Raw genomic sequence first — 16004 nt, forward strand, 5'->3', positions numbered from 1 at the left:
CTACGGTCTATAAGACCTCAGGTCAGCTCTCAGAACTCTGGGGTCCCCATCTGTTCCGCTACGGTCTATGAGACCTCAGGTCAGCTCTCAGGACTCTATGATGCCCGTCTGTTCCGCTGGGGTCTATGAGACCTCAGGTCAGCTCTCAGGACTCTATGATGCCCGTCTGTTCCGCTGGGGTCTATGAGACCTCAGGTCAGCTCTCAGGACTCTGGGATGCCCATCTGTTCCGCTACGGTCTATGAGACTTCACATTAGCTCTCAGGACTCTGGGATGCCCGTCTGTTCCGCTACGGTCTATGAGACCTCAGGTCAACTCTCAGGACTCTGGGATCCCCGTCTGTTCCACTGGGGTCTATGAGACCTCAGGTCATCTCTCAGAACTCTGTGATGCCCGTCTGTTCCGCTACGGTCTATGAGACCTCAGGTCATCTCTCAGGACTCTGGGATGCCTGTCTGTTCCGCTGGGGTCTACGAGACTTCAGATCATCTCTCAGAACTCTGGGGTCCCCATCTGTTCCACTGGGGTCTACGAGACCTCAGATCATCTCTCAGAACTCTGGGGTCCCCATCTGTTCCGCTACGGTCTATGAGACCTCAGGTCAGCTCTCAGGACTCTATGATGCCCGTCTGTTCCGCTACGGTCTATGAGACCTCAGGTCAGCTCTCAGGACTCTATGATGCCCATCTGTTCCGCTACGGTCTATGAGACCTCAGGTCAGCTCTCAGGACTCTATGATGCCCGTCTGTTCCGCTGGGGTCTATGAGACCTCAGGTCAGCTCTCAGGACTCTGGGATGCCCATCTGTTCCGCTACGGTCTATGAGACTTCAGATTAGCTCTCAGGACTCTGGGATGCCCGTCTGTTCCGCTACGGTCTATGAGACCTCAGGTCAACTCTCAGGACTCTGGGATCCCCGTCTGTTCCACTGGGGTCTATGAGACCTCAGGTCATCTCTCAGAACTCTGTGATGCCCGTCTGTTCCGCTACGGTCTATGAGACCTCAGGTCATCTCTCAGGACTCTGGGATGCCCGTCTGTTCCGCTACGATCTATGAGACTTCAGATTAGCTCTCAGGACTCTGGGATGCCCGTCTGTTCCGCTACGGTCTATGAGACCTCAGGTCAACTCTCAGGACTCTGGGATCCCCGTCTGTTCCACTGGGGTCTATGAGACCTCAGATCATCTCTCAGAACTCTGGGGTCCCCATCTGTTCCGCTACGGTCTATGAGACCTCAGGTCAACTCTCAGGACTCTGGGATGCCCGTCTGTTCCGCTACGGTCTATGAGACCTCAGGTCATCTCTCAGGACTCTGGGATGCCCGTCTGTTCCGCTACGGTCTATGAGACCTCAGGTCAGCTCTCAGAACTCTGGGGTCCCCATCTGTTCCGCTACGGTCTATGAGACCTCAGGTCAGCTCTCAGGACTCTATGATGCCCGTCTGTTCCGCTGGGGTCTATGAGACCTCAGGTCAGCTCTCAGGACTCTATGATGCCCGTCTGTTCCGCTGGGGTCTATGAGACCTCAGGTCAGCTCTCAGGACTCTGGGATGCCCATCTGTTCCGCTACGGTCTATGAGACTTCACATTAGCTCTCAGGACTCTGGGATGCCCGTCTGTTCCGCTACGGTCTATGAGACCTCAGGTCAACTCTCAGGACTCTGGGATCCCCGTCTGTTCCACTGGGGTCTATGAGACCTCAGGTCATCTCTCAGAACTCTGTGATGCCCGTCTGTTCCGCTACGGTCTATGAGACCTCAGGTCATCTCTCAGGACTCTGGGATGCCTGTCTGTTCCGCTGGGGTCTACGAGACTTCAGATCATCTCTCAGAACTCTGGGGTCCCCATCTGTTCCACTGGGGTCTACGAGACCTCAGATCATCTCTCAGAACTCTGGGGTCCCCATCTGTTCCGCTACGGTCTATGAGACCTCAGGTCAGCTCTCAGGACTCTATGATGCCCGTCTGTTCCGCTACGGTCTATGAGACCTCAGGTCAGCTCTCAGGACTCTATGATGCCCATCTGTTCCGCTACGGTCTATGAGACCTCAGGTCAACTCTCAGGACTCTGGAATGCCCGTCTGTTCCGCTACGGTCTATGAGACCTCAGGTCAGCTCTCAGGACTCTATGATGCCCGTCTGTTCCGCTACGGTCTATGAGACCTCAGGTCAGCTCTCAGGACTCTATGATGCCCATCTGTTCCGCTACGATCTATGAGACTTCAGATTAGCTCTCAGGACTCTGGGATGCCCGTCTGTTCCGCTACGGTCTATGAGACCTCAGGTCAGCTCTCAGGACTCTGGGATGCCTGTCTGTTCCGCTGGGGTCTACGAGACTTCAGATCATCTCTCAGAACTCTGGGGTCCCCATCTGTTCCACTGGGGTCTACGAGACCTCAGATTATCTCTCAGAACTCTGGGGTCCCCATCTGTTCCGCTACGGTCTATGAGACTTCAGATCAGCTCTCAGGACTCTATGATGCCCATCTGTTCCGCTACGGTCTATGAGACCTCAGGTCAGCTCTCAGGACTCTGGGATGCCCGTCTGTTCCGCTACGGTCTATGAGACCTCAGGTCAGCTCTCAGGACTCTGGGATGCCCGTCTGTTCCGCTACGGTCTATGAGACCTCAGGTCAGCTCTCAGGACTCTGGGATGCCCATCTGTTCCGCTACGGTCTATGAGACCTCAGGTCAGCTCTCAGGACTCTGGGATGCCCGTCTGTTCCGCTACGATCTATGAGACTTCAGATTAGCTCTCAGGACTCTGGGATGCCCGTCTGTTCCGCTACGATCTATGAGACCTCAGGTCAGCTCTCAGGACTCTGGGATGCCTGTCTGTTCCGCTGGGGTCTACGAGACTTCAGATCATCTCTCAGAACTCTGGGGTCCCCATCTGTTCCACTGGGGTCTACGAGACCTCAGATCATCTCTCAGAACTCTGGGGTCCCCATCTGTTCCACTGGGGTCTACGAGACCTCAGATCATCTCTCAGAACTCTGGGGTCCCCATCTGTTCCGCTACGGTCTATGAGACTTCAGGTCAGCTCTCAGGACTCTGGGATGCCCGTCTGTTCCGCTACGGTCTATGAGACCTCAGGTCAGCTCTCAGGACTCTGGGATGCCCGTCTGTTCCGCTACGGTCTATGAGACCTCAGGTCAGCTCTCAGGACTCTGGGATGCCCGTCTGTTCCGCTACGGTCTATGAGACCTCAGGTCAGCTCTCAGGACTCTGGGATGCCCTTCTGTTCCGCTACGATCTATGAGACTTCAGATTAGCTCTCAGGACTCTATGATGCCCGTCTGTTCCGCTGGGGTAAAAGAGACTTCAAATCATCTCTCAAAGCTCTGTGACCCTGATCCCTTCCTCTAGGGTCTATGAGACCTCAGATCATCTCTCAAGCTCTTGTGATCCTCATCAGTTTTGCCTGGGCTCTATGAGACATCAGTGCAACTCTCAAAGCTCTATGAAGCTCACCGTTTTTTTTAAGGTCTACGAGACCTCAGATCATATCTCAAAGTTCTGTGATTCCGATTTGTTCCGCTAGTGCCTGTAAGACCTCAAAGCATCTCTCTAAGCCCTGTGATTCTGATATGTTCCACTGGGGTCTATGAGACCTCAGATCACGTCTCAAAGCTCTATGGTCCTGATCTGTTCCGCTCGGATCAATTAGACCTCAAGTCATCTCTCACAGCTCTGTAATCCCCATCGGATCGGCTAGGTCTAGGAAACCTCAGATCATCTCACAAGCAACTGTGATCCCATTGGTTTCTCTAGGGTCTATGAGGCCTCAGATTACCTCTCACAGTTCTGTGATCCCGATCCCTTCTGCTGGGGTCTATGAGACCTCAGATCATCTCACAAAGCTCTGTGATCCCCATTGATTCCCCTAGCGGTTCCGCTAGGGTCTATGAGAGCCCAAATCATGTCTCAAATCTCAGTGATCCCGATCCGTTCCGTTGGGGTCTATGAGACCTCAGAGCATATCTCAAAGCTCTGCGATCGCCATCCGTTCTGCTAGGATCTAGGAGATCTCAGAGCATATCTCAAAGCCCTGCAATCGCCATCCGTTACGCCAGGGTCCATAATACCGTTGATCATCTTTCTGTCAACTACATTATTGTCTCCTTTTCTCTATGGTACCTGGGATCATGGTAAAGCGTTGATTCCTCTAACCTCACTCTGCACTAAATTTCCTTCACACCATCTAACATGTGACGCCTGAAGTTCTGCCTCACCCTGAATCCTTTACATGACGTGTCAAAACTATGTGCTCTTGTTTGTGTGCCCTGCGTGTCCTCTTTGCAACTTCAGATCAACTCTTAATGTTGTGCACATGTCCTAAGGTGCACAGGGCTTCATTTGTAAGTGAGATAAGCATTTAATCATTCCTCGATATTTGCCTGGTCTTTGCTCTTTATATCTGGTCCCAAACTTAATTAAACCATTAAGAAGTCAATGGCAATGACAACGCTCAGCCCCACACTTCATTCAAAAACACTGAATACATTCAGCCAAAGACTCTTTAATCTGCTGCTCACCGATCACTCACAGAATGATGACAAGAGGCTTCTCATTCTCCCACCCAGCAGCGAATACCTAACCGCTCTCTCCTAGGACATCAGAGCAGCCACCACGCTCATAACATTCCGCAAGAATGAGGGATCGATGGCTTATTAGAAACAAGGCTTGGTTGCAATGAAAAGCCTAACCAAATGTGAGATCAAACAAAACAAGTTCAATTGTCAACACTAAAGACATGTTTGAGTTTTTTCTTTTCTGCCACAAGGACACTGTGATTCTACTGTCCAGAGCATCATGATACTTACCAAAAAGTTGCCCGTCCGATCAAGCTCCTCCTCCGAGACTTCATCCTCCAGCACCTCACGGAGAAACTCATCATTTCCGATGTCCACAGGTAGGAAGCTCTGCCAGCAGAAACAGTTAAGCTGTGATGATCAACCTATGTGCCAATACTCCTCTAAATTAAGAAGGTGTATTACCCATCCCCCCATCATCCAGGAAATCAGAAAAATGTATAGTCATGAAATGCCCTTTGCTCTAGCAGACCTGACCCACAAGAAGGAGCACTGCACTAAACACTCTTGCACCACTTCCCTCCTCAACCAGAGGGAGGGGTGAGAACCCACTAACATTCACTTACTCACAAGGCTCCACTACCAGTCTCATACATATGAATCACCACCACAGGGGGGACGAGGCTCCACTACCAGTCTCATACATACGTCCCGCTACCACAAGGGGGAGCGAGGTTCCACTACCAGTCTCATACACATGTCCGACCACCACCGGGGGGAGCAAGGCTCCACTACCAGTCTCATACACATGCCCGACCATCACAGGGGGGAGCAAGGCTCCACTACTAGTCTCATGGCGCCTGATCAATTGATGATCAGGTCACACAATGCCGTGAACTGATTGTATGTAGTCTATTACTTTTTTCAACTTTATTGAGTATAATGTTACACCACGTTTGCTAAGCAAACATCGATTACTGAGGGCTCCAACCTGATGACGGGGAATCATTCGAGCACGTGAATATATGTAAGATCCAATGCTGGACAAAGTTCCACCTCCACTACTCTCATGACAGGTGCCTACATAAAACCTCTATTGGGTCCACACAGAAGGGGCTAAAGACCGAGATGTAGTTCTGTGCCACTCACCTCATACTTCTGAAACAGTACTTCCTTTATGGCAGTCAGAGGGGTTGAAAACTTCGGAGGAGCTGGAGTCCAAAACATTTTCGTACTTTCGCTGTAGAGGCCAACCTGTGGGTACATAAACAGGATACATATTGTAACTTTATTTATTGAGAAATGCAAGATATTCAACTATTTCATTATTCAAAAACCAAGTAAAACAGTACTTGCGTTCATCGCTAATGCGAACACAAAGTGCTAAACAGTGCATAGAAATACAATGTTAAAGTGCAAAGAATGCGCATTATAGCAAGTAAACAGAGGAATTCCATTCAGTGCTAATGATTAAAAAAGTGATATGCAGTGCAACACAAAGCAAAGATAAAGTGCATTTAAGTATTGAAGCGTAACCACAATAAGAGAAATAGATTAAATTGCCTATTCAAATACATACAATTGTACCGTAGGACACCATATACATTTAAAAGGTAAAAGAACCGTGCCAGCAAAGTAGTCCCTTGTGGGCGTGTCTGCGTTGTGCTGTGGGCGTGGGCTGGGGGCGTGACTAACACTGGGGGCGTGTGGTACGGCCATCACATCGTGGGATGTGGGCGTGTGCTGGGGGCATGACAAATGCTGGAGGCGTGACAAACGCTGGGGGTGTGACAAACGCTGGAGGCGTGTGTCCGCCCTTCATGCCATTTGAGTCGTACATACAAGCGCCAATTACGTTGCTGCGCAGCATCAAGAGGCACACTGGGGGCGTGACACACTGGGGGCGTGGGCCTTGGAACAAGTGGCCCCTGAAATACGTATATTTGAGCAAGTAGTCATCAACAAATTGCGTATTGCCACTAAATACATACCGAATACCCCATATAATATCAGCTTGGAAGAACACAAGGCATTAGTGCAACTTAAAGATTCAAAGGATGTGATTATAAAAAGTTGCGACCAAGGGGGAGGGATAGCGATCCTAGACATGGTAAAATATATCGAAAAAATTTAAGAAATGCTTAGCGGGGGAGGAGCCTAGCTCGCGACCGAGATGGCCGCGCTTTAGCTCGGCTCCGTTCGCCCGCCTGTGTTTTTCACATTTATCCTGCATTTATCCTGCCCCGGGAAGCCCTCCTTGCTGTGTGGTACTACTACGACGCACTGCAGGCACTTACCACTTGTTCCGGTTGTCCTGGCTGCTGTGGGTCCGGTGCAGTGCCCCCGACCATTCCCGGGACTCGAGAGCGGACTGGCCTGGTTCTTCGTCCCGGCTCCTGGGCCGGATGCAGCCTGCGGGCTTGCCCTTCGGGGCGCGCTGGAGGTGATCGGAGGGCCGCTGTTCGTGTGAGCCGGAGGTTCCTGGCTGAGAGACTCCTGTGTGGCGGCAGCCTTGGATGGTGACGCTGCCCTTCATTATTGGGGTTCCTCGTGTGTTCAGCTTCCTCCCCCTTTGTTCTCCGGTCCGGCCATTTTGTTCTTTGCCGCCCGGACTTGGAGAGCGGGACTGGCGACATTGGGGGGCCGGCGAATCCCCTTCTTCTGGTGGCCCCCCTTCCTGTCCGGGGTGTTCTTCTGCCTGTCGGCGGGACTTCATCTGTTTGACTGCCGCCCCGGCGGAGGTTGTTGGCCGCGCGGCCTGTTCGGGCTCTCGGGATGGCGACCAACCCCATTTGTTTGGGCCGGGCCCGGACGAGCACTGGGGGCCCGCCGCAAGGCCCGGGTGTCGGATACTGTGAAGGTTTTCCTGCACTTAAGGGGATCTTAAACATCCTGCTATCCTGGCGGCTCTCGGTGGCCGCGCCACTCCTGGTTCTGGAGACGGTTCCTCACTGCGGGCCTCCCGGGCCCCCACGACCGGATGAGGCATTGATATCGCGGGGTGTGGCTGGTACTCTCCTTGCGGACTCGGCCCCGGCTGCCGCCCCGGAGGTGCGCAACCTGATGGCGCCTTCTCCTCCTGTGCTGCCTCCTCTGCCCTTGGCCCGGGAGCTGGATTTTGTTTTGCCGGACTTTCATGATTCTCCTGGTCCCTCTCAATCACCACTGCCCGATGACGTCTCCTGTGCCGGCCCGGATGGGTCGGTTTTTATGGATATATCCTTGGAACTGTGCCTGCATCGTTTGCTACATTCTGTGATTTTCCTGGATCTTCCGTGCTTTTCTTCCTGTGACTTTTTTGGACTGCCGTTGGACTCTCCTGCTGCCTGCCTTCTGTTCTTTCTGGCAGGGTCCTCGTTGGATCGGACCCTTACTGCTTTGGATAAAAAGGGTCAGGGCTGATGAAAACTGACTCTTATATGCGGTAGCTCATGAACGGTTTGGATGATCTCCGTGTCCTGATATGGTTCTGTGTAACTGGTTAGTGCTCCTGGACTTTGGCCTGATACTCTTTGGCTTCCCGAGGACTTGGACCTTTAACCCGGGCGGGTGGATGGGTGCGTTTACTCCTGTCTTTGGCCCTCCCCCGTGTGTATGTTTGTATGTCTTTACTCCCTTCTTTCCTTCCCTTCCTTCCCCCCCTTTTTTTTTTTGTCTTTTAACTCCAACTTTTCTTGCTCCACTATATTTCGGGTTCTACTTAGGGCGACAGGCACGCTGCGGGGGGGGTAGGCCGTAGCCTTCTGCAGGGGTGCAGGGTGGGCTTAGGGGTGGGTGGGGGGGGTCTGTTTGTGTCGGGGGTCCTTTTCCCCCCTTCTTTTCCCTTTTTTGTTCTATGGCTCTTGTGTATTCACTTTTTCGGGACTCTGTCACCTCGTATCTCCCCCGGGGGTTTTCTGTCCTTCTTCCGGTGTGTGGCTGATTGTGGTTCGCTGCCTATTCTGGTATCGTGTTTCTGTTCCATCGCATGCCGGTTTTATTGCCCTGTTTTTCCCCCTGGGGGTGCATGGTCTGGCGGGTGTTCCTTTTGTTGTCTTTTTCTCCCTCTTTCCCTTCCTCCTTTATGGAGGTCCCCTTTTTCCGTTGGGGTGCGTATTGCATAGTCTTTGTGATGGGGCTTTTTGATCACGTCTTCTCTGTTCGGGTAGGGGCGGAGGTGAGTGAGCGCGATTGACTGTTGCCACTGTCGATATTTGATGGTCTGATTCTGTTTCTGTCCTTTGCTGGATTTGATTATATGGCTTCATTTTCTTACGTTGTGTTTATAAAATGGCGGCTTGCCGCGGTCCCTCCCTTGTACTCTCATATGCGGCCCGTTATTCCTTTGGTCTCCTCCCCGTGCTAGAAAATTAACCTTTATTATCCTGCTCTTGCTGAACGCTCGATGGTTTTTATTGCTTCACCAGTGCTCCTGATGTTATATCCTGTGCAGATCTTCTTTTTGTACGCTGGTTATTTGACCATTCTGTTCTGGCCAGCCCGTGGGGTTGTAGGCCAGTATTTGTGAGCTTTCATTGTTCAATAAAGGTTTAAAAAAAAAAAAAAAAAAGAAATGCTTAGCGATAATACTTTTTATATCAGAATTACAAAAGACCCCACGAGCAAAACAAAAACTAAAATTCTGAAATTGACCTCGAAAGCTCTGCAGAATGGAGATATATGCACAAAAGAGTTCGAATACTTGAACATAGATAACCCGAGAATGGCCAGTATGTATGGAACCCCTAAAGTTCACAAAAATGAACTAGATCCACCCTTTCGTCCCATTGTGACAACTATTGGTAGCATAACAGAACCGATATCCAAATGTCTTGACGCAATATTGCGTCCCTATATCTCAGGAATACCGGGATATGTGCAAGATACAAGGCACATAATTAACCAATTAGAAGGTACAGCATTCAATGCTCAAAGACAATGGATTGTGACACTGGATGTCGAAAGTCTTTATTCAAACATCCCATGTGCTGGTGCGATCGATGCCACAAGATTGTTCATTGAACTATATGAAATAGAGTGTAACATTGACTTTATTCTGGACTGCCTAAGAATTGTCCTGGAAGAGAATGTTTTTGAATTTCGAGGCACCCTCTATAGGCAGATAAAGGGTGTAAGTATGGGGGCGTCTTGCGCCCCCACTATCGCGAATATTTATGTGGCGTTTTTTGAAAAATGTAATATCTTCAATGAGGTGGCGCCATTTTTTAAATCTATCTTTTACTGGTCACGATATATTGACAACGTCATATTTATATGGGATGACAACGAAGACACCCTTAATGAATTCATACTCTGGCTTAATGCCTGTGATACGAATCTGAAATTTACTGCCCATATGAGCAATATAGAAATGGAATTTCTGGACATCACTGTAAAACATGATCAGGGCCAACTATTCACAGATCTTTTTGTAAAACCCACGGCACGTAATACCATACTCCACTATGATAGTTTCCACCCGGTTGCACAGAAAAAAGTATCCCCTTTAGCCAATTTCTCAGGCTAAGGAGAAACTGTACTAAACTTACAGACTATGATCAGCGAGCAGAGGTAATGAAAAATAAGTTTGAAGAGCGTGGCTACCCACACAGACTGGTACGAGAGTCCTTTAAAAGGGCCAGGTACTATGACTGCCAACACCTCTTAGAAGGTACAAAATCTAATCAAGGAATGAATTTGGTGTTTGTGTCCAGACACTCACTTTTGAATAATCAAGTGCACCAAATACTGTATTCAAACTGGCACATTCTGAATGTAAACAAACCTGAAGAAGAAAAATTACCGAAACCACTATTTGCTTACAGAAAGAATAAAAATATTAAAGATCTGGTGGTAAGATCGCGCATGCCTGCTCGCAAAGAATGCATTCAAAGAAGCATAATGAATCATAATCCTGTAATTGGAAACTATAAGTGCGGAGTATGTAAAGTGTCCCCGCAGGCTATTGAGACAAAGGAATTGATGCATAATGGAGTGAGTATACAAACCAAGGGCATGACGAACTGCAAAACTAAAAACATTGTTTATTTGTTACTATGCCCATGCAATCAAGGTTATGTAGGTGAATCTTCACGATCCCTATATACAAGAGTAACGGAACACAAGTCCGCAATACGTACTTTGAAAATGAATGCACCTTTGGTATCTCACTATGTAGAAAATAATCATAAACCAGAAGATATCCGCTGGTTGATTATAGAAAAAATAGAGCCAAGAGAAGGTTTCTGTACTGATAAGATTCGCAAAAAACGCGAAGTTTTCTGGATTTTTACCCTCGATACTATGAATAGAGGATTGAATTTAGAAATCCCTTGGGAGCACGCAATTATATAGGCCCCTGGCTGTGATGGCTTTGTAAATGTAAGATAAGTAAACATCCTATAGATCTACATGGAATGGAATGAGCGTCTATTTATACTTTTTTCACACTGAATTTAGTAACTTTCTCAAACTCTCTATATCTAAGAACATCGGTAACATAGAGAGTATATTCTTTTAAGAATGTAAAGGTAAATGAAAGGGTTATATGCTCAAACTGGCGTACTTAAAATATTTTGTTTCTCTACTAAACACCATGCACAAATTGATAGTATGCTATTACCTTGCAATAAACAAAATAGTTACACTATGGGCGAATCTTATGGCTTATTGCAAATAAATTATTTCAACAAGCCATTATAAAAGTACATCTCGGCACTTAAACATCCCTTATTAGTCCGTCATCTAGCTCTATGCCCCTATAGACGCGCTGTGTATGACATCAGAACACATGCGCCCTATCCTCGCACAGGTGAAAATAACCAGGAATGAAAACGCGGGAAGATTAGGGGCATATATAAACGTAAGGGGGCAATGCCTTCCCGTTTCCGTAATCGGTCGGAACATTTAGCGCGGCTGGCGAAACAGAACCCACACAGAGGACACGTTACAAAAGCACGAAGGTAAGCTGCCGATACCGCCAAGCGTTGCATAATAGGAATAGAAAAACCGGTTTGGTTCTCACAAACGTGAATCAGTAATGGTGTTCTTTATACCTATTTTTAGAATAAAGATATTGCCCAAATGCAACTATCAAAAGTGTTTCTGCAGAATTACGTATATTCCGAAGAACTCACCAATTAAAGGTATATTATATAATTTCTGTAACAATCAGTGAACAGTAGAGTATATGTATGTCACGGTTATCTAAGAGGCTATCTACTCTTTAATTCCATACATTAATAGGTAGCCGCCGCTTTTTGATTGAAGACCCTGACATTTCATGTGAATGCCATGACATATAACTAAATAAGAGCTGTGAGGATCGCATCAAGGTGATAAGGAACGCGCTATTTAATGAGAATGTCTAAAACTCTAAACTAAACAATTTTCCTGAAGCGACTAGGAAGCGTACCAGTAAAAAGAGAGATATTAGATAAAACTATGTGCTATAGCAGCAAAATAAAGACAGACTAACATTGAGGTCTGGGGAAGGGCCTTGTAGAAAGATATTTAAACCATATTAGCAGTTCTTTCTGTTTATCCCTTTAAGGTCCCTCTATAACACAGCACTGAAAAAATAGAAGGTTTGCTGAGACTTTTAGACCATAAAAATCCCAGCTGTACAGAAATACAACGGATTGCCCACTATATATATGTTGTAAGTATAATTATCTCATTAATCTCTATATAATATAAAGAACTTTGGATAGCACAAATGGGATACCAGACCCAATAGTAAGTCTTAGCCACAATATCTGTTGCGAGTAAGCATGTCCCTAGACAACTTCAGAATAATGGACTCCCTTTAAAGAATGTCTTGTTTTTTCGCCTCTTTGTATCCATTCCATCTGCCATCTCTATTACCTTGGCCCACATAAGTTCTTCTTTTTTAATAGTGATGGATATCTTTAGGAATAAGATGCAAATCCATTTATGAAACACGATGAAAAAAGTATTAGGACCATTTTTGCTGATCATATGTACTGATCTCAATGTATATACAATAGACGCTTACTAAGTGTAGATTGATCAATGTAGAATGAACTAAAATATGTGTTATATGAAGAACGTCTTTCAAATAACAATCTGACTACAGTTTATGTATTATGCAGTCAAATTGAATATGACATAAGAGCTGCGTATGTAAATAATATTAGATGCTATGTATATAAAAAAAATTATGTAAATATTGACCTAGTCTCCCCTAGTGTTTTTTGTATATATATTTTGCATCCTATAAATGTATATGTAATGTAATGCGACTAATGTATATAATATGTAATATATATATTTATATATTCTTTTTCTGCATCTTCCCTTTAGTGTATATTTTGTTACTTGTATGTGCGAATGACGGCCACCTGATGAAGGCAGAATGCCGAAACGCGCGTAGTCAAAAATCCACCGCTTTGCTGACTTTAAAAGAAAATTGACCGGTTCTAGTGTGATCTATTTATGTTTATGTGTTGTATATAAATGTGTTTTTCTATGTACGATTCTTGAAGTAAAAATATTTGGATGATGAGCTATAAACCTCATAAAAAAGAATATGTTTAAAGTATTTTATTGCATTATCAAAAAACAATACAAACAAATGAATACAGTCGTCTCAAAAGAGGTAGTGCAAAGTTTCCGCCACAGGAGTGCCATCAGCGAGCCATATACTGCAATTACATCCCCCTTCAGGGCATGGTGCCAAGGATGTATGCGGTGACGACAATTCCAATAACCAACTACCCCTTCCTCAACTCCCCCCCCCTCCCTTCCACCCCCAAATCCCCCCTTCCCCACTCCCCCCGTGCTGCGTGAATGTCCCATACCTCTATCGCTCCTGCATTGTGCCTCCCCCCCTCGTCAGGCAGTCCTCCCGGACATACTAGGTGGATGGGTTAGCCGGGGATGTCAGTCGCAGTAGTCTAAGATATCGCGGACAGGTAAGTTCTTTGAATTCCGACTGTAGTAAGGTATGGAAAGGCTGCCACAGCTCCTCAAACGTATCCACCTCCCCCGCCCCCATGAGGGACAACTTCTCCATTCCCAGAACGTGCCACAACCTATGTAACCAGCCAACAATGGTGGGGAGTGTGGTGGTGCGCCAGTAAATGAGTATGTTCTGAATCGCCGAGCCCAAGGCGATCGTTATCTGTCTACCCTTCAATCCTAGCAAGACATAAGCCGGGAAGCGTGGTAACTCAATGTCGAAGCACTGGTCTATCTCATCTAAAATCTCCTTCCAATAGGGGCTCAACAAAAGGCAATCCCACAAGACGTGTGTAAGTGTGCCAATCTGTCCACATTCTCGCCAACAGGTGTTCACAATGTTACGATTCATTTCATGCAATCTCTCAGGGGTATAGTACCAATAGGTGGATATCTTGGTGAACGTTTCCGTGAGGCCGGTGTGGTATGCAGAGTGGCGTGCCCGATAAGAAATGTGGTCCCAATCCGTGTGGCTAAGCGCCCTTCCCAGCTCCCGTTCCCAGCGCTCCCGCCCGGGTTGTGAATGTGGAAAGGAGGAGGTTGCAAGAGCTTATATAGATCTGAGATGAGTTTGGAGTCCGAGGAGCACGTCGCCAGCCACTTCTCATAGGGTGTGAGCCTCCGGTCGGCTAGGTCACGCACCTGTGGCTGAAGCGCCCAGTGATGCACCTGCAGATACCGCATCCGTTCTGTCTCGGGCATATGATATTCCTGTCTGAAATCCTGGAAGGTTATGGCGCCATCCGGGCCGTACATGTGAAACAACGCACTGCATCTAGCCATCCGCCAGTGCGCAAAGGCTCCGGGCTCCATTCCAGGATGGAAATCTGGGTTCTCAACCAAGGGTGTAAACGGCGACGGACAGGTAGTGAGTTCATGCCTAGCATTCACTGCGTCCCATACTCGGAGCGGGACCTGCGTGATAAAGGACGCGTAGAGGTTGGGAGGACGGTGAGCTCTGCGCAGGAAGGGAATCTCCTGCAGGGTCCTACCTGCCACTGCCTGGTCCTGGAACAGCCAGTGCTTATCAGATTCCCACTTGCTCCACTCCACCAAATACCGCAATTGCGCCGCTTGGAAGTACTTGTGGAGATCTGGTATGCCAAGTCCCCCGGACTCAGGCGCCAGCGTGGACAAGGCTCTTTTGAGTCGGGGTTTGCGGCCCTGCCAGACAAAGCGTGCGATGTCCGCCTGAGCTTGTCCAATCCACCCCTTCGGGGGTTGAAGTGGTAGGGCCCTAAATAGATACAGCACCTGCGGTAAGAGAGTTTCACCGCCGCTATCCTACCCAGCAACGACAACGTTCCCTTACTCCAGCGGGCCAATTCTTCCTTAATCTTGCTGCCCAAGGCTGCGTAATTGGCCGTCACCATGGCAGGTATCGAGGGCGCCAGCAGGATGCCTAAGTAGGGCACCAGGTCCTTGGACCAGCGCATGGGGAAGAGGCCCTGTAACTCAAGTCTCGTGGCGGTGGTCAGCGAGATGTCAAGGGCTGCCGATTTCCCCATATTCATTTTAAAACCCGCCACTGCGGCGAAGGCTGCTAGCTCAGCGATGCAAGCAGGGAGTGCCCTTCTCGGGTCATCAAGTGTCAAGATCACGTCATCCGCGTATAAGCTAACGGTGTGAACATACCCCCCCATCCGAACGCCCGACGCATCAGGATTCTGACGAATCCTCTGGGCAAATGGCTCCATATATAGAGCGAAGAGCAGCGGTGACAACGGGCACCCTTGTCTAGTGCCCCGCTCTATTGCAAATGTCTGGGAGCTGCAACCATTCACTCGCACCACTGCGGATGGAAATCTGTAACAATTGAATACCAAGGTGCGAAATTTCTCACCTATGCCCAGTTTGCAGAGCACCCTCTCCAGGTACGGCCAATGTACCCGGTCGAACGCCTTCTCCGCGTCAACCGAAAGAAGCATTCGTTCCCCGGGAATACGGGAGGCCTTTTCCAGGATATGGACCACTCTCTTGGTGTTGTCTACTGTTTGTCTACCGGGGACGAACCCCGCCTGATCCGGATCTACCAGCCCCGGCAGGTGAGGTGCTAGGCGCGCCGCTAGGATCCCGGTATACAGCTTGAGGTCCACATTCAAAAGTGATATCGGCCGGTAGGAGCCGCATTGAGTCCGGTCCTTCCCCGGCTTGGGGATGACCGACACTGTCGCCTGGAGTAGGTCCGGAGGGATAGCCCCGGGTTCAGAAAACGAGTTGTAAAGTCGCGTCAGCAGCGGCGCCAATTCTGGGCAGAACCTTTAATAGTAAAGTGGGGTGTAACCATCAGGACCTGGGGCCTTCCCGAGCTTGAGACGGGAGATAGCCGCGATCACCTCCTCGATCCGAATGTCCCGTTCCAAGTGTTCCGCCTGTTCCGGGGCAAGGGCGGGGAGGTCGACCGAGTCCAGGTAATCAGCTTCGGCTTGCGCCGAGGAGGGCTCGCCTGCATATAAGTCGGCATAGTATCGGCGGAAACCGTCCGCAATCTGGCCATCCTCCGTGGCCG

General features: G+C 48.6%; 1 protein-coding gene across 3 annotated transcripts in view; it reads right to left on the bottom strand.

Annotated features, from left to right (window-relative positions):
- The window catches only part of TTC6 (tetratricopeptide repeat domain 6), a 1585904-nt gene that overhangs the window by 1232160 nt on the left and 337740 nt on the right, over nucleotides 1–16004 (bottom strand). For all 3 annotated transcript variants that reach the window (XM_078659352.1, XM_078659351.1, XM_078659353.1), the window contains exons 8-9: nucleotides 5684–5788; nucleotides 4826–4924 (exon numbers count right to left, since the gene is read on the bottom strand). In XM_078659352.1, the coding sequence (XP_078515478.1) occupies nucleotides 4826–4924; nucleotides 5684–5788 (204 nt within the window). The remainder of the gene's footprint in view (nucleotides 1–4825; nucleotides 4925–5683; nucleotides 5789–16004) is intronic.

This window comes from Lissotriton helveticus, chromosome 9 (assembly GCF_964261635.1).
Source record: "Lissotriton helveticus chromosome 9, aLisHel1.1, whole genome shotgun sequence".
Lineage (NCBI taxonomy): Eukaryota > Metazoa > Chordata > Amphibia > Caudata > Salamandridae > Lissotriton > Lissotriton helveticus.